The 18,761-nt window shown below is 36.5% G+C and overlaps 1 protein-coding gene across 6 annotated transcripts in view; it reads right to left on the bottom strand.

Annotated features, from left to right (window-relative positions):
* The window catches only part of LOC108408551 (serine/threonine-protein kinase TAO1-like), a 581,472-nt gene that overhangs the window by 11,211 nt on the left and 551,500 nt on the right, over positions 1–18,761 (bottom strand). For 5 of the 6 annotated variants that reach the window (XM_073229189.1, XM_073229187.1, XM_073229186.1 and 2 more), the window contains 4 exons: positions 15,219–15,455; positions 7,077–7,205; positions 4,328–4,531; positions 2,137–2,376 (listed from right to left, as the gene is read on the bottom strand). In XM_073229189.1, the coding sequence (XP_073085290.1) occupies positions 2,137–2,376; positions 4,328–4,531; positions 7,077–7,205; positions 15,219–15,455 (810 nt within the window). The remainder of the gene's footprint in view (positions 1–2,136; positions 2,377–4,327; positions 4,532–7,076; positions 7,206–15,218; positions 15,456–18,761) is intronic. The other variant, XM_073229185.1, reaches the window with a different exon arrangement.

The following is an 18,761-nucleotide window of genomic DNA, read 5'->3' as shown; positions in this document are numbered from 1 at the left end:
TGGGGAGCGTCGGTGGGGAGGGATGGAGAAGGGGATTAAGGGCACTCTTATTAGCACTCACAATATAGTGGGGTCATGGGGAATGCAGCACAGCACGGAGAAGACAGTAATGACTCTATAGTGTCTTACTATGCTGATGGACAGTGACTGCAGTGGGTTGGGGGGGACTGGATAGTATGAATGAATGTTGAAACCACAATGTTGCCCATGTGAAACCTTTTTAAGATTGTTTATCATTGATACCTTAATTTTAAAAAAAGAGTGTTTTGTTCAAATTGTGAAAGTAGATAGATATATACAACTAAGAGGAACATGGTGATTTTCTTTCCCACTAAAGTAACAGAACAATTTCTTTTACGGAAAATCTTGAGCTTATGTATCGTGAGAAGGACGCTTTCTATCTGAAGTCTAACTACGACTGTGAGACATTATTTTTCCCCTTTTTTTTAAACAATATCTGTGAAAATCAGACTAGTGTCTACAAGCATTCAAACTGAGAAGGCTGCCACAACAGGGAACAAAGAGGAAGGGCTAAACAGCAAACAACTAACCTCTCCCAAGCCCCAGAGAAATGAAGTCGTGTCAGAGTTATGGTCTGACCAAAGACACTAAACAAGCTTTCAGTTTGGTTTACTTCTGGGTGCTGCTCACTTTAAAACTGTAATTCATTTTATAGACATGCTTTAAATATCTTTTGGTGGGAAACCCTACTATGTAACCATTACAAAGACAAAATTAATCTGGAAAATCATTAAGAATTCTGATTGTGATAAGCATTAACTAATGACGGTTATGAGGGTAGTCAACATACAAGCCACTCTGTAAACGATGTTCATTAGCTGTTTTGAAGATACAGCAAAGTATAAAATTTTACTTAAATTCACAAGGAAAGGCTGAATCTTAGCTTTGCTTCTGTGCTTTGTTCAGGACAACTTGTATGAATGGAGTTGAATAGGAATCAGAGATACCACTAGGTGTGGTTTAGCTTCTGGTTTGGACACAGATTACTTCTGTGAGTGAATTTCACTTCACTTCAGGAGAGTTATTCAGGTAAGTGTTGTTACCTGATAGTTTTATAGTTAAATTGCCAAAGAGTTTGAAAAAGGGGATAAAGAAGATAGTGTGGAACCGGGGCCTTGTTGGATGTAAATACAAGTTTACAATGTGCAGACATGTACAGATTAACTGAGGTACTACTGTGGGTGACAACATATATAGTGGGTCGTTTTGGTTTTTTGTTTATTAAGATTCATGTGATCATACTTCACATATTCATTACAAGTTATAAAATTTGAAAATTCCTTGGAATTGTTAACTCTGGCTGATTTTGGTAGAGGGGGCCGGACCAGGTGGCCTAAAGAACAAGGAGAGGGAAACCTTTAACTTTATAATAAATACACTTTGGCATCTTTTAAATTTTGTATCATATAAATAAATTTCTCTATCAAAGCAAATACAAAATTTAAAGTCCTTTGATATTATATACCACCAACACTTGTCTTTCCTTATTTGTCTACAAGAGAGCATATAATACCTTGCTTCACTCTGATGTACTAATTAAAAAAATACACTCCAACTACACATGCCCTGGTCTTACCTATATTACCAAACACAGAAAGAATGGGAGTAACAGTGTGATAATTCCACTATTCCTCTAAAGATGAGTATTGACAATGAAGGGAGAGGGGGTAAAAAGGCATTTTTCATTCACTGGTATCTGTACTAATTAAGAACTTACTGCCTCTTTTGGATACAAATCACATTCAGAGGAAATAAGATTCCAAAACTATAAAACTTGGAACAACAGAGAGAAGCCAGCAGGTTAGTATGTGATATGTAGATTGTAGTATCAACACTGGACATTTGGGTACACTTAAAATGAGAATTTTGAATCTTATTTATGACACTTTCCACAGTTAAAAAGTTCTGGCCATTTTTTGGTACTCTGCTGAGAAATACACAAGCAGAAGTCTGTAGCCATAGACCCTCTACACCAACACTAACCAAACATGCTGAAAATGAAAAGAAAAAAAGCTTATTCAGTTTCTTTATGACAGACATCTGGCTTAGACTTTCACTGTTTACATGATGCCTTTTATCTGTTCTCCTTTGTCAAGAAGCTTAGGCTAAAGGTACCTTCAGACTCTTAGGCTGCTGTCGAACCTGCATGACATGCTTCCGCCTTAGATCTCGCTCTCTCCGTTTATTACGCTCCAGCTGGTCAGTGAGCTCGGTTTGATGCTGCAGTCTCATCAACTCACAGCGCATCTTCTGCACTGTGTTGAGGTGGCAGAACTCCAGTTCTTGCGTGGATTCATGCTGTCGCAGTAGCATTGCATGCTCTAAGTCCTTTTGAGCCTTTCTTTTATTTAATTCCTAATCCATAAAAAAAGACAAAGGTGTAATTTGCTGATGTACAATGCCAGGAGAAAAAAAATCCTAAGAAACAGAATAACCAGGATATATAGATGTAATCTTCTGATTTAATAATGGCTGCACAGTGAATATTAGACTTTTATTACTGGAACTGTAGAAAATGGGCAATTAGTAGTACAATTGCCTTATCTGTTCATTTACTATTTATACTACTTTAAGCAATAAGCTTAAGACATATCAAATCTGTCCCAAGAGACTTAATGTCCTTTCTACTCTGTTTCCGTCATTTATGTTTCCTAATTTTGTATTGAACAGGATTTCTAAGTCATCCTTTGAATTTCTTCAGAGTATACATTCAATTCTATTACATGCAGCATACCCAGTATAGTGCAGTGGTTAAGAACACAAGACTCTAGGGCTAGGCTGCCTGCTTTCTAAATCCTGGCTCTGCTACTGACCAGCAGTGAGTCCTTAGGTTAATTACTTAAACTCTCTGTGCTTCCATTTCATTACTTCTCAAATGGAGACCATAACATAGCTGTTTCATAAAATTAACATGAGGGTGAAATGAGTTCATAAGTGGAAAGCTGTCAGAATACCTACCTCATGATCAATAAATGTTACTACAATTTTTTTCAGTTTAGAAGATCAAATGTACAACACACACACACACATACACTCACACACTCTGTCTCTTTTTCTATGTAGAAGGAAGTCAGACGTGCCCCCTTTGCCTCTGCTGTCCCTTCTCCAGGGGCCAACATTTGGTGCATATGTTTCCCAACCTTCCCCATGCTTATCGTGACACAACTATTACACAAAAACATACAGTTTTAAAATTGAATAACAATATATATTATAGGCATATAATATGCTTTCTTTACCTAAAAATATAATGGACAAATACAGATTTTAAAAAATTTTTATAGGAAGCTTCTGCTTTCTGATGCCATAGTTTTTCTATTTTTTGTTTTATGACAAATTTTAATAAACATCTACACATGATACACCACATAATTATGTTACTATTTCTTTAGGATAGAATTCTAGAAGCGGATTTGATGGGTAGAAGATACATGCAAATCAAATTGTTAAAGCTGATGAATTATGCTCCAAAATGGCAGTGTCAATTTATATTCTTACCAACATTGACCACTTTCTCATGCTACTACTAGGACTTACCAATTTTTTAGACCAATATTATCTAATTGATGCAATTGTTTTCATTTGAATTTATTTAATTATTAGTGAATTTGAATAATTATGTTATCCTTGAAGTTTATTTTAAGCCACTCTTGGAAATAAATTGATCTATGCTCATAGGTATACCTGATAATGAGAACCGTTGTTTTCATTGGCATAAGTTTCTACATATTCCCAATGAATAATTTCATGATTATAAAACTATGTTAAATGGTAGTATATACCTTCATGGCACCCATTTCGGATGAAAAGGTATAAGTTATCCAATTAATTTTCTCATATTTAAAAATTAACAGTTCTTTCATTCATGGAATTAATATTTATTATATATTTACTTAATACATATTTATTGAGTACCTATTATGAGCCAGCCACTAGCTACAAGGCCTGGATATACCTAGCCACTGTCTATAAAAGTCCTGAACAGAACCTGGGACTTCATCTAATTTCCATTCTACTTGGGGAGAGAGAGATCCCCATAAAAAGTGTGTGCACGTATGTGTGTGTGTGTGTGTGTGGTGTGTGTGAGAGAGAGAGAGAGGAGTGCAAGAATATTTAAAGAAGGGAGGATGATTTGGAGATCAGAATTGAGGAGATATGAAGTGAGGGAGAAGGTGAACTGTGTGGGTTGGGTTTCCAGGGAAGAAGGACTTAGGCTAAGGCAAGCAGAGGTGCTCTAAGGCCCTGAGGGTGGGATGTGACTGACATATTTTCAGGAAGATTCTGATTTCACACCATTTACACATACCTCCCTGACAAGGTCCTGCTCCAAGTTATGGCACCCAAGTAACAACTTTCTTTTCAAGCGACGGCATTGCAGTTCTAGGTACCGTCTCTGATGCTGAAGAAGATTGGTCTTTTCCTCTTCTTGGAAATGCTGTATGTTCTCTTTCTGCTTTGAAAGCCATTCCTCTTTTTCTTTTCTTGGGGTGCTCTTGTTTTCATTCAGCTCCTGGCAAGATAAAAAACAACTGAGTTCAAAATACATAAAAATTAACTACATGAATATACTATTTGGTAGCTGGTAATCTTCAGTAAAAGTACTTAATTTGTGCCCTCTCTCATGGGCAGGCAGGGCAATGACCTTAAAGGAAGTAGGTACTATTTTTCTGTTTCTGGAGTTATCCATGAAGTAGGACAAGAAAAGAGAAAACATACACTAGAAAACATGCATACTTTTAAGCTTTGCACAGCTATATTTAGGATGGCTCGTAGCTTTGAAAGCACGCAATGATTGGTGAATGAAGTAAAACATCTTTCTTTAAAGTCCTCCCAAAAAGGGGAAGAAGACAGGGCTTTCATGTAAAAATCACACATGAATTAAAATTAAGGTTAAAATATAGTTATGTCTCACTTCTTGGTTTCAACAATAGAAATACTAAGTTTTTGGCAAAGTTAAGGATGGGTTCAGTATAAAAGACCGGAAATTAAATGGAAAATCAACAAAACCAAAGGAAAATAGAGACCTTTTAGAATAGATTTAATATTCAGCACTATAACCACTGAACAAGGCAAGACTATCATCTCACAAACTACCTAAAAAAATGTATTTATACTGGACAAGATGAGAATATTGACAATACATTTAATGGTGCAAACCCGAGGATGCTAATTAATACTAGTATATTTCAACCTAAAATGCATCAACCTTGCAGAGAATATAAATCAGCCATCTTTCCTAGGTCTAAGATGATTTTTAGAGACTGTTAACCTATGGTTCTTCATCTGTTGTTCAAGAAAGAAACCAATTATTCATTACTTTCATTGATAAGATATTCAAACACATAAAAATAAAAAACATAAGTTTGTAGTTCTCAACTTAAGGATGTCAATGAGAAGACAGGGATAATACAGGCATATACAGAATCACTTGGCTATGTTTTTCAAAATCTTTTGCCAAGGAAATTTCCCACCCACTAAGACTATAGTATGTCCCTTCCTCTATACTGATAATTATCATTCTAAATGAACACACACACACACACACAGACATATACAGACACAAAACTACCTTCTAAAAGAAAATGAACTTATTAGACTATGAATTATATGCTTAAAGGATTATCTAAAACAACATATTCATTTATAAAACTAAAACCTGATTTCACTAGGAAACAACAATAGAACTGCATTTTGTTGGATATTTATTTAGAGTTGGGAATCCTATTTACAATCTTTTCAAATCCCATGTTCCAGTATTGAGTTTAGCTTTTAGATTACAGTAATGGGAATACATAGCAGGTTATATTCTTTAAAGTTGGAAAAATCTTATCAATGAACCTCACTTGGCAGGGCATATATAGCAAGGCTTTGTGCCACCAATGTCCTTAATAAGACTTATATGTCTAATTATAGGTCAAATTCCTACACACAAAAAAGCAATATACCAAAGAGATTATGGTTATTTTATCAAGATTAATTTATCTGTGTGCTAATAATTAATTACATGGACTAAAAATTTCAGTCCATCAGTCTGTAAAAGAGGGTGTAAACTGGGGAAGTCTTGGTGGGTGGGGAATTTCCTTGGCAAAAGATTTTGAAAAACATAGTCAAATGATTCTTTGTGTATATGCCTGTATTCTCTCTGTCTTCTCATTGACATCCTTCAGTTGAGAACTACAAGTTTATGTGCTTTTTATATTTATGTGTTTGAATATCTTCTCCACAAAAGTAATAAAGAATTGGTTTCTTTCTTGAATAACAGGTGAAGAATCATAAGGCCACAAAAGTAATAAAGAATTGGTTTCTTTCTTGAATAACAGGTGAAGAATCATAAGGTCAATAGTCTCTGAAAAATCATCTTATCCCTACAAAAGATGGCTGATTTATATTCTCTGCAATATAATAAATATGCTATAGTTGACACATACCATTTTCCTGTCCTGACCACTATCCTGAATAATAACCCCCTTTCAGAAATTGCCTTAGGACAACATGGCTTTCCTCACAGATAGCCTAGATGTGCGATAAAAATAAGTTCAAGAAAGAAGCACATAAAGGGCAAACACACATGAAATCCTGTAGCCATAAAGACATAATTAGCATGCTTTCCTATGAAAGAAAATGGGATGAGAAGAAATGCCTCTTATCCTTCTTCTGTGTTAAAATCAGAATAAGAACAAATTATTGTAATCTGAGCCCAAAGTAAGAAGGTATGATTTACTTTTAAAGGAAGAGATGTATGGCTCTTTTTCACAGATAAAATATTTTTATTTCTAGTGATTCAATTACTTAAGAAGTGCTTAGGAAAGCTACTAAATAATAGCTTTATAAAATAATTCACATTTTCAAGAGATCACTCTTTTTAGATCCCACTCAACTGAGGATCTCAGCCATTGAAAAGTAATGGGTTAAAATCAATGTCCTCACTTAAACTGATATATTGTTAGTGGCCACAAACAAAAGAAAAATTTATCTTAATGGTTCTATGAGTAGATCAATATTGGATATAACCAGTAAGCAGGTAAGTGGCTTGAAAATTTTTATAAAGTAAATACCTCCTTAAGCTGTTCCTTTCGAAGTTTGTATTCTCTCTTCTGGGTCTTCAAAAGGCTATTCAGTTCTTTCTTCTGCTCAGCCTGAATATGTTGCTGAAATTTTTTCACCTCGTTGGACATCACTTTAGCCTATAGGAAAATTTTTAAATGGATCAAATTAGCTAAGTAGATAAACTTCAAAGCAGCAGTTTAATACACATTAGCAAGGATATTTCCTCCCACCTAAGAATATAAAATCAGTATAATCATTACCAAAACAAGAATATCCAATAAATTATTAACAAGTATTACTCAGCATCCTTGTGATTTGAATTTCAGAGAACCACTAAAATGGAACTCATCTTTAAAATGCTGATCTTTTACAGGGTCAGTGTTTTCACCTTTTTTCCCCCATTTAAGTGGAGTATGCTGCCCGACACCCCCAACTAATAAAACAAAACAAATGTAATTAAGTTATGACCTTTTATCTAGCTTGACTTGTGTATTAAACAATGTAATACATTCATCTTCAAATTAAACCCTGATTTTTAATTTGTATTTTAAATAATATGAAAATGTTAAATATTAAATACCTGTATATTATTATTTTATTTCTGATGATACATGCAATAGTTGACCCTTAAACAATGTGGGGATTAGGGATGCTGACTCCCAACAGAGTAAAAAAATTCTCCTATAACTTTTCATTCCCCAAAAACTTAACTACTAAAAGCGTACTGCTGACTGGCAGCCTTACTAACAACATAAACAGATATTCACACATATTCTGTATATTGTATAAATTCTATACTGTATTCTTAAAATAAAGTTAGAAAAAAGAAAATGATCTTTTAAACTGTCTCCCAAAACCTTTCCCAAGACCTTTATTGAAAAAAAAATGTGTATAAATGGGCCTGTGCAGTTCAAACCTATGTTATTCGAGGGTGAACTATACATATCCATTGTAGAACATTTAGGAAATACAGAAAAACACAAAAAAGAAAAATCTTGCATGATTTTACCACTCAGAGGTAACCAATATAAACATTTTGGTGCATACCCTTCCTAATTTTTTCTAGGCATGTATAGATATTGATATAAATATATAAAACAATTCTAAAATCATATTGTACATCCTGTTTCATGAATTCCTTTCCTAAAAATGTATCTACCTGTTTACAAAGTATTCAAGAAAGTACAACACCAAACAGGATACTAAATATTTCTACATTCTTTCACCAAATTATTTCAAAATCAAATATTCATTTACACCAGAAATTATTTTGCTAAATTCTCTGTTCCTGTGAGAGAGTGATTCTTCTTTTTTTTGCAGGGAAGGGTGAACAGGGTAGCTCTAAATGCCCCAGGGCAGACTAGCCAGACATATTTGAAGATATGGTGTACATTTATTGAGAAGTTTACATTTTACTTGACAACTGTGATTATCAAAATAAATTGAAACTAATGGGACACCAAGGAAATTAGAAACCAGTTTCCATAAAAGACTCCTAAAAAATGCACCTTTATCATACAGTAGAATGATACTTATTTGTAGTAAACAAATGGGCTAAATCTGAATCTGAAACCCTCTTAATTCCTCTTAATTTAACATTCTCTGTATATTACAGTACTCTTCAATTCTTCTGATATAAAAATGCTACTATAAATTTAAGGTTTCCAAAAAGTACATAGAGAATGATGAATGTTTTTTTGACACCTAAATCACCTACTAACTGATTTATCAAACTTCTCAGATAACCAAAGTACCCAAGGCCTAGAACAGAATACTTAATTACTTTTTTTTCATTAAGGTATCATTGATATACACTCTTATGACTGTTTCACATGAAAAATAATGTGGTTACTACATTCACCCACATATATCATCGAGTTCTCCCCATACCCCATTGCAGTCACTGCCCATCGGTGTTGTAAGATGCCACATCAGTACAGATGTCTTTTCTGTACTACACTGTCTTCTCCATGATCCCCCCCTCCCCACCATGTGTACTGATCGTAATAGCCCTCAATGCCCCTCTCCCTCCCTCCTCAACCGCCCTCCTGCACCCCTCCCCTTTGGTAACCGCTAGTTCCTTCTTGGAGTTTGTGAGTGTGCTGCTTTGTTCCTTCAGTTTTGCTTCATTGTTATACTCCACAAATAAGGGAAATCATTTGGTACTTGTCTTTCTCTCCCTAACTTATTTCACTGAGTGTAATACCATCTAGCTACATCCATGTTGCTGCAAATGGTAGGATTTGTTTCTTTCTTATGGCTGAATAGTATTCCATTGTGCATATGTACCACTTCTTCTTTATCCATCCATCTACTGATGGACACTTAGGCTGCTTCCATATCTTGGCTGTAGTAAATAGTGCTGTGATAAACATAGGGGTGCATATGTCTTCTTGAATCTGACAACTTATTTTCTCTGGGTAAATTCCTAGGAGTGGACTTCACAGGTCAAATGGAATTTCTATTTTTAGTTTTTTGAGGAACCTCCATATTGCTATCCACAATGGTTGAACTAGTTTACATTCCCACTGGCAGTGTAGGAGCAATCCCCTTCGTCTGCATTCTAGCCACCATTTGTTGTTCCTAGTCTTTTCGATGTTGGCCATTCTAAATGGTATGACACGATATCTCATTGTGCTTTTAATTTGCATTTCCCTGATAATTAGTGATATGGAGCATCTTTTCAAGTGCCTCTTGGCCATCTGAATTTCTTCTTTGGAGAAGCGTCTGTTCATATCCTGTGACCATTTTTTAATTGGGTTATTCACTTTTTGGGTGTTGAGGCATGTGAACGCTTTACATATTTTGGATGTTAATCACTTGTTGGATATGTTGTTTACAAATATATTCTCCCATACTGTAGGATGCCTTTTTGTTCTACTGATGGTGTCTTTAGCTGTACAGAAGCTTGATGTAGTCCCACTTGCTCATTTTTGCTTTTGTTTCCCTTGCCCAAGGAGATGCATCCAGGAAAAAGTTGCTCATGTTTATATTCAAGAGATTTTGCATATGTTGTCTTCTAAGAGTTTTATGGTTTCATGACTTACATTCAGTTCTTTGATCCATTTTGAATTTACTTTTGTGTATGGGGTTAGACAATAATCCAGTTTCATTCTCTTGCATGTAGCTGTCCAGTTTTGCCAACACCAGTTATTGAAGATGCTGTCATTTCCCCATTCTATGTCCATGGCTCCATTACGGTATATTAATTAACCACATTTGCTTGGGTTTATATCTGGGATCCCTAGCCTGTTCTATTGGCCTTTGGGTCTTTTCTTGTGCCAGTACCAAATTGCCTTTGCAGTAGAGGTTGAAGTTGGGGAGCATAATCTGCCCCCTGCTTTATTCTTCCTTCTCATGATTGCTTTGGCTATTTGGGGTCTTCTGTGGTTCCATATGAATTTTAGAACTATTTGATCTTGTTCACTGAAAAATGCTGTTGGCATTTTGATAGGGATTGCACTGAATCGGTAGATTGCTTCAGGCAGGATGGCCATACTGACAATATTAATTCTTCCTATCCATGAGCAAGGGATGTTATTTCCATTTATTAGTATCTTCTTTTTCTTAAATGTCTTGTAGTATTCAGTGTATAGGTCTTTCACTTCCTTTGTTAGGTTTATCCCTAGGCATTTTATTCTTTTTCATGCAGTTGGGAATGGAATTGTTTTCCTGATTTCTCTTTCTGCTAGTTCATCATTAGTGTATAGGAATGCAAGAGATTTCTGTGTATTAATTTTGTATCCTGCCACTTTGCCGAATTCAGTTCTTAGTACTAGTAGTTTAGGGGGTGGATTCTTTTAAGATTTTTTATATATAATATCATGTCATCTGCAAACAGTGACAGTTTAACTTCTTCTTTACCAATCTGGATGCCTTTTATTTCTTTGTGTTGTCTGATTGCTGTGGCTAGGACCTCCAGGACTATGTTGAATAAAAGTGGAAAGAGTGGGCATCCTTCTCTTGTTCCCGACTTAGAGGAAAAGCTTTCAGATTCTCACTGTTAAGTATGATGTTGGCTTTGGGTTTGTCATATGTGGCCTTTACTATGTTGAGGTACTTGCCCTCTATACTCATTTTGTTGATATTTTTTACCATGAATGGATGTTGAATTTTGTCGAGTGCTTTTTCTGCTTCTATGGAGATGATCATGTGCTTTTTGTCCTTATTTTAGTTAATGTGGTGGATGATGCTGATGGATTTTCAAATGTTGTACCATACTTTCATCCCTGGAAAAAATTGTACTTGATCATGACAGATGCTCTGTTTGATATATTTTTTACTGTGATTTTGTTGAGTGTTTTTGCGTCTATGTTCACCAGAGATATTGGTCTATAATTTTACTTTTTTGTGGTGTATTTGCCTAATTTTGGAATTAGAGTGATGCTGGCCTCATAGAATGAGGGTGGAAGTATTCCCTCCTTGTCTACTTTTTGGAAAGCTTTAAGGAGGATGGGTATTAGGTCTTCACTAAATGTCTGATAAAATTCAGCAGTGAAGCCATCTGGTCCAAGAGTTTTATTTTTAGGTAGATTTTTATTACCAATTCAGTTTTGCTGCAGGTAATTGATCTGTTCAGATTTTCTGTTCCTTTCTGGGTCTGCCAAGGAGGGTTGTACTTTTCTTGAAAGTTGTTCATTCCTTCTGGGTTATCAAGTCACTCAGCATACAATTCTTCACCGTATTCTCTAATAATTCCTTGTATTTCTGTAGTACCCATAGTGATTTTTCCTTTCTCATTTCTAGACACTCTTTTTCTTGATAAGTCTGGCTAGGGGTTTTTCTATTTTGCTTATTTTCTCAAAGAACCAGCTCCTACTTTCATTGATTCTATTGTTTTATTCTTCTCGATTTTATTTCAGCCTGCTCTAATCTTTATTATGTCCCTCTTCTACTGACTTTGGGCCTCATTTGTTCTGCTTTTTCTAGTTTTGTTAATTGTGAGTTTAGACTGTTCATATCGGATTTTTCTTCTTTCCTGAGGCAGGCCTGTATTGCAATATACTTCCCTCTTAGCACAGCCCTAGCGGCATCCCACAGATTTTGCATTGCTTGATCTATTTTTATTTGGTCATTGATCCATTGATTATTTAGGAGCATGTTGTTAAGCCTCCATGGGTTTGCGGGTCTTTTCATTTTCTTTAAGTAATTTATTTCTAGTTTCATACCTTTGTGGTCTGAGAAGATGGTTGGTTCAATTTCAATATTTTTGTATTTACTGATGTTCTTTTTTGTAGTCTAGCATATAATCTATTCTTGAAAATGTTCCATGTGCACTTGAGAAGAATGTGTATCCTGCGGCTTTTGGGTGGAGCACTCTGTAGATATCTGTTAGGTCCATCTGTTCTAATGTGTTGTTCAATGCCTCTGTTTCCTTACTTATTTTCTGTCTGGTTGATCTGTACTTTGGAGTGAGTGGTGTGCTGAAGTCTCCTAAAACGAATGCATTGCATTCTATTTCCTCTTTTAATTCCGTTAGTATTTGTTTCACATATGTAGGTGCTCCTGTGTTGGGTGCATAGATATTTATAATGGTTATATCCTCTTGTTGGACTGACCCCTTTATCATTATGTAATGTCCTCCTTTGCTCTTGTGGCTTTCTTTGTTTTGAAGCCTACTTTGTCTGATACAAGTACTGTAACTCCTGCTTTTTTCTCCCTATTGTTTTCATGAAATATCTTTTTCCATCCCTTCACTTTTAGTCTGTATATGTCTTTGGGTTTGAGGTGAGTCTCTTTTAAGTGGCATATAGATGGGTCTTGCTTTTTTATCCATTCTATTTCCCTGTGTCTTTTGATTGGTGCATTCAGTCCATTTACATTTAGGGTGATTATCAATAGGTATGTACTTATTGCCATTGCAGGCTTTAGATTTGTGATTACCAAAGGTTCAAGGGAAACGTCCTTACTATCTAAGAGTCTAAGCTCACTTACTGTGCTATTACAAACACAATCTAAAGATTCTTTTTTTCCTCCTCCTTTTTTCTTCCTCCTCCATTGTTTATATATTAAGTATTATATTCTTGTATTAAGTATTGATTTAATTTTGCATTTGCTTAGTAATTAATTGTTCTGCTTTCTTTAATGTGGTTTTATTACCTCTGGTGACAGCTATTTAGCCTTAGGAACACTTCCATCTATAGCAGCCCATACAAGATACACCGCAGAGACAGTTTGTGGGAGGTAAATTCCCTCAGCTTTTGCTTATCTGGAAATTGTTTGATCTCTCCTTCAATGTTAAATGATAATCTTGCCAGGTAGAGTATTCTTGCTTCTGCTTCATTGCATTAAATAAATCCTGCCAATCCTTTCTGGCCTGTAAATTTTCTGCTGAGAAGTCTGATGATAGCCTGATGGGTTTTCCTCTGTATGTGATCTTTTCTCTCTCTCTGGCTTCTTTTAATATTTTGTCCTTATCCTTGATCTTTGCCATTTTAATTATTATATGTTTTGGTGTTGTCTTCCTTGGGTCCCTTGTGTTTGGAGATCTGTGCACCTCCATGGCCTGAGAGACTACCTCCTTCCCCAGATTGGGGAAGTTTTCGGCAATTACCTCCTCAAAGACACTTTCCCTTTTCCTCTCTCTTCTTCTTCTGATACCCCCATAATACAAATATTGTTCCGGTTGGATTGGTTACACAGTTCTCTCAATATTCTTTCATTCCTAGAGATCTTTTTTTCTGTGCCTCAGCTTCTTTGCATTCCTCTTCTTTAATTTTTTTTCATTTATCGTCTCCTCCACCATATCTAATCTGCTTTTAAATCCCCACATTGTATTCCATAATTAATGGATCTCTGTTCTGGATTTGTTCCTGCATTCTTGAGTATTTTTCTGTACCTACATGGATGTGTTTATGATTTTTTAAAAATCTCTTTTAGGAAGATTGATGAGTTCATTTTCACTTGACCTCTTTTCTGGTGTTTTGGGGATTTTGGTTTGAACCAGGTTCCTTTGGCACTTCATATTTGTATGTGGCACCCTCTAGGACCCTGAAAGCATACTCCCTGGAGTTACTTAGCCCTTGGAGTGATGTCAGGGTCTCAGCAGAGTGACACTGGTGACTGGGGGTTGGGTAGAGCTGTTTCCTGCTTCCCGGCTACTGTGCATCTCTCCACAGCCAGACTAGTCAGTCGAACACATAGGTGTAACCCTCTATGCCTTGCATTTGTAGCTGCTGTAGGCAGGAAATCCCTCTGGATGGACTGACGCCAGGGCAGGGGCAGCTGGTTTGTAAGCCAGTGCCAGCCTACCGGAAGGTGCAGCACGCTGCATATCATGGTGGAAGGCTTCGGAGCTGTGTAGCCAGCCAGGGGGATGGAGTGCCTGAAGTTCCTGAAAAGTTCCCAACCTGCTGGGCAGAGTGCATCTGGACAATTTTGTCTACCTGTCCTTTTTCCTGAGCAGCAAGCCCTGTGCAATCCTTGCCCATGTAGTAGCCCTCTCACTGTTAGGAAGTCTCTCATACTGCCTGCCTTTCTTTTGTCCCAGAGCAGCTGGATGTGAATCCCTGTTTTCCACAACAGCTGGAATCTCAGTCTGTCTAACTGTTCTTCCTGTCTTAGCTTTCCAACACCACTAATCTTGAGCACCATGCAATATAGGTTCTTGCTCCCACAGCAGATCTCCAGGGCTGGGTGTTCAGCAGTCCTAGGCCTCCACCCCGTCTCCACTCCATTTCTCTTCCTTCTGCCAGTGAGCTGGGGTGGGAGAAGTGCGTAGGTCACCCCAGATCATGGCTTTGGTATGTTACCCTTTTTGAGGTCTGTTCTTTTCTCCAGGTGTAAGCAGTCTGGTGCTGCCTTCTTTCCTGTTGATCTTTTAGGGTTAGTTGTATTAACTATATTTTTGTGTTATATGTGGTTTTGGGAGGAGGCCTCTGTCTCACCTCTCACATCATCATGTTTAATCTGATCTACTTGACTTAACCACTGTTACATGATAAAAGTATCAAGTTATCAGGACATAATTCCATATCTACTGGTTCCTAACTCAGCACTTGATATTTTACCTATTATATAAATATTTCTCCCTTTCCCCAATTGACTTGCTAGTTCTGGGGAACAGATACCCTAACATCAAAATGCCATCTTTGTTAATTTTGAAATAGTCACAAGTGAGAATAAACACATTAGTAATACTGGTCAGCTACCTCTTTTTCCACTGCCACCTGATGTTTCTTGAGAAGTTTCTTCATGTTTGAAGCAAAGGTGTTGCGCTGAGTTTCAAGATCTTTCTCTAATCTGAGGCGATGCTTATCCATCTTAGCCTTTAACTTTTTTTCCAGATTCACCAGCTGTTTCTGATGTTGCTGTGTCATTCTCTTACAGCCAGACAGTTGTTCTCTGAGCTGAGATTCCTGCTCATGTTCTGGCATTTCCCCTGTAAGCTACAACAATGGAGAGGAAAGAATGAAGTAAAACAAAACCTTTTTCTTTCAAAACCGTCTTAGACCAGTCTACTATCAACTAAGTAGGTAATTCATGTAGGAGATCCCCATCAACAGCTTCTAATAAAATATCATCTGAAAAAGCAGACAAGCTAGCTGGTTCTAAAATTTAAGTGGGAATGTAAAGGACCTAGAATAGCCAAAGTTTTTTTTTTTTTTTTTTTTTCTTGGCACAGAGTTTATTATGGTCCATCTGAATAATAAATACACTAAACATAGGCTGTCTTTACACTGGTTGATACTTTGGGGATTCAAAAAAGAATTCTTGTATGAAAGAATTAAATCTTATTTGAATATTGATGACAGGCATTCATGAAATATATTTTACTTACTGCCTTACTGAACTCTCATCAGTAACACTGTATGTTACAAAATCCTAATTAAAAAAAAAATCTTACTGTTTTCAGGATCTTTTTTTTTTTTTTTTTTTTGAGAGGGCATCTATCATATTTATTGATCAAATGGTTGTTAACAACAATAAAATTCAGTATAGGGGGGTCAACGCTCAATGTACAATCATTAATCCATCTCAAGCATAATTCTCGTCAGTCTCCAATCTTCTGAAGCATAACGAACAAGTTCTTACATGGTGAACGAATTCTTACATAGTGAATAAATTCTTACATGGTGAACAGTACAAGGGCAGTCATCACAGAAACTTTCGGTTTTGATCATGCAATATGACCTATAAACAATCAGGTCAAATATGAATATTCGTTTGATTTTTGTACTTGATCTATATGTTGATCCCACATTTCTCCTACTATTATTATTATTTTTATTTTTAATAAAATGCTGAAGTGGTAGGTAGATGCAAGATAAAGGTAGAAAACATAGTTTAGTGCTGTAAGAAGGCAAATGTAGATGATCAGATGATCAGGTGTGTGCCTATGGACTAACTATTAATCCAGGCTAGACAAGGGCATCAAGACATCCACGGATGCAGAAGATTTCTCTCAAAGCAGGGGGGGTGAGGTTCTGAGCCTCACCTCTGTTGATCCCCAAATTCTCACCTGATGGCCCCCCTGCGACTGTGCCTGTCTTAGGTTGTTCCTCCCTTGAGGAATCTTACCCGTCTCTGGCTAACCAGTCATCTTCCGGGGCCATACAGGGAAATGTAAAGTTGGTAAGTGAGAGAGAAGCCATATTGTTTGCAAAGGTTAGCTTTTTACTTCTTTGCAGATTTATGCCCTGTGGCTTCTATGCCCAGCACTTGTCTCGAGGTATCTTTACCACCTGGAGGAATTATGATACTCGGTAAATTCGATATGAGGCACGAATTCTATTTAAGGGTTGTAATTAGGAAGGAAGAAGAAAAGCTATAGATGTAGCATACGAAGGAAGCTTGGGAGGATTGATTATTTCTTTGACATATCTTCTTGTATAGTACCTTAAGTATGTATAGGTTTTAAACTACTAACTAATTTGCACACATATATTAACATAATAGGAATACGGTGACATAAACAAAGCAAATCTATAATTACCATCCATCTCCAGTGAAGCCAAGAAAACCATTTAGGCACCCTAGGCATTTGTGAAAATTTATCTATGATATGATGGATATTGTCCAACTGTACTTGAACCATCAGACAAATTAAAGCAGCCCATTTCTGGGATCTGTTCACATCCCATATGTTCTTTTAACCATAGATAGTCTATAGTCATGAGATTTTGGAGTGCTACAACTTGCACCCCTCCCAACTCCTGGTTGAGTTCCAACAGTACAGATCCGGTCAAATTCGTTGTCTCACTGTATGCACATGCCAGCCTAGACATCTCCCTCCTCATTCTTATGGCAAGTCCAGGAGATGGTGGGCTGGATGCAGCCACAACCGCAGCATCGTCCGGATCCCTGTGGAGGCTTTTTGATGATCATCCCCCGGCACAAGTCCTCCAGAGAGTGCTGATGCCGGAAGCTCCTCCTCATATCGTATCTTAGTTCATTTTCTGGGTATCCAAGCTAGGCCTTGATCTCCTGCTTAGAAACAAACAGACCCTTTGCCCACACTTTGACATGCCCTCTATACCACTATGCAGAACTCATTGGAGGTCAGCACACAGTAACTGCTTTTTTTTTTTTTTTTTTTTAAATTAAAAGAAAGGAATATTATCAGAAAAGAGTACCTCCATAGCTGATCATCTGACACCCTTTAAGTGATCTAGCCAAAGTTTTGAGGGGGTATGAAAAGTTGGTAGATGTAAACTTCAGTAATCAAAACAGTGTGGTATTGGTATAAGGACAGGCTGAATAGAGCAAAGGAACACAGTAAAATCTGGAAACAAACCCACATATATTCAGTCAATTGATTTGCTACCAAAATGTCAAGTTAATTCAAAGAGGAAAGTGTTTTTAACAAATCCTGCCATAACAACTGGTTCTCTGTATTCAAAATAAATAAATGCTTAATCATGCTATACACAGAAATTAATTTGAAAAGAGTCACTTGACCTAAACCTAAAATCCAGAATCATGGAGCAGAGGAAAACACAGAATATTGTCATGACCTTGGGGTCAGCAAATATTTCTTGGGTACAACACAAAAAACACTGATTATAATGAAAAAAATGTACAAACTGGATTCTCGAATAGAGGCAAAATTCAGATAATGTAAGATTAATCATTTAAAGTGAACAATTCAGTAGCATTTAGTATATTCATGATATTCTGAAACCACTGCCCCATTGTAAAGAAAAAAATGTATAAACTGGATTCTTAGGGACAAAATTCACATAATGTATGACTAATGATTTAAAGTAGACAATTCAGTAGTATTTAGTATATTCGTGATGTTCTGCAAGACTGCCCATATCTGGTTACAAAACATATATATTACTTCAGAAGAAAACCCTGTATCTTTTAAGCAATTGCTCCCTAATCTCCCCTTCTGGTAACCACCAATCTATTTTCTGTCTATGGATTTACCTATTTTGGATGTTTCATATAACATGTGACCTGTTGTGTCTGGCTTCTTTCACCTAGCATGTTTCCAAGGTTCATCCCTATTGTATTGGATGTAACAGTACTTCGTTTCTTTTTATAGCTGAATGATATTCCACTGTATGCACATACCCTCATTAGTTTATCTATTTATTTGTCGCTGGACCTCTGTGTTGTTTCCACCTTTTGGCTATTGTGAATACTGCTTTTATGAACATTTGTGTATACGCGTTTGTTTAAGTACCTGCTTTCAATTGTTTTGGGTATATATCTAGGAGTAGAATTGCTGAGTCATGGGGAAACGC

This window comes from Manis javanica, chromosome 2 (genome assembly GCF_040802235.1).
Source record: "Manis javanica isolate MJ-LG chromosome 2, MJ_LKY, whole genome shotgun sequence".
Lineage (NCBI taxonomy): Eukaryota > Metazoa > Chordata > Mammalia > Pholidota > Manidae > Manis > Manis javanica.
The sequence above is the reverse complement of the archived record's forward strand: the minus strand, read 5'-3'. Positions and strand labels throughout refer to the sequence as shown.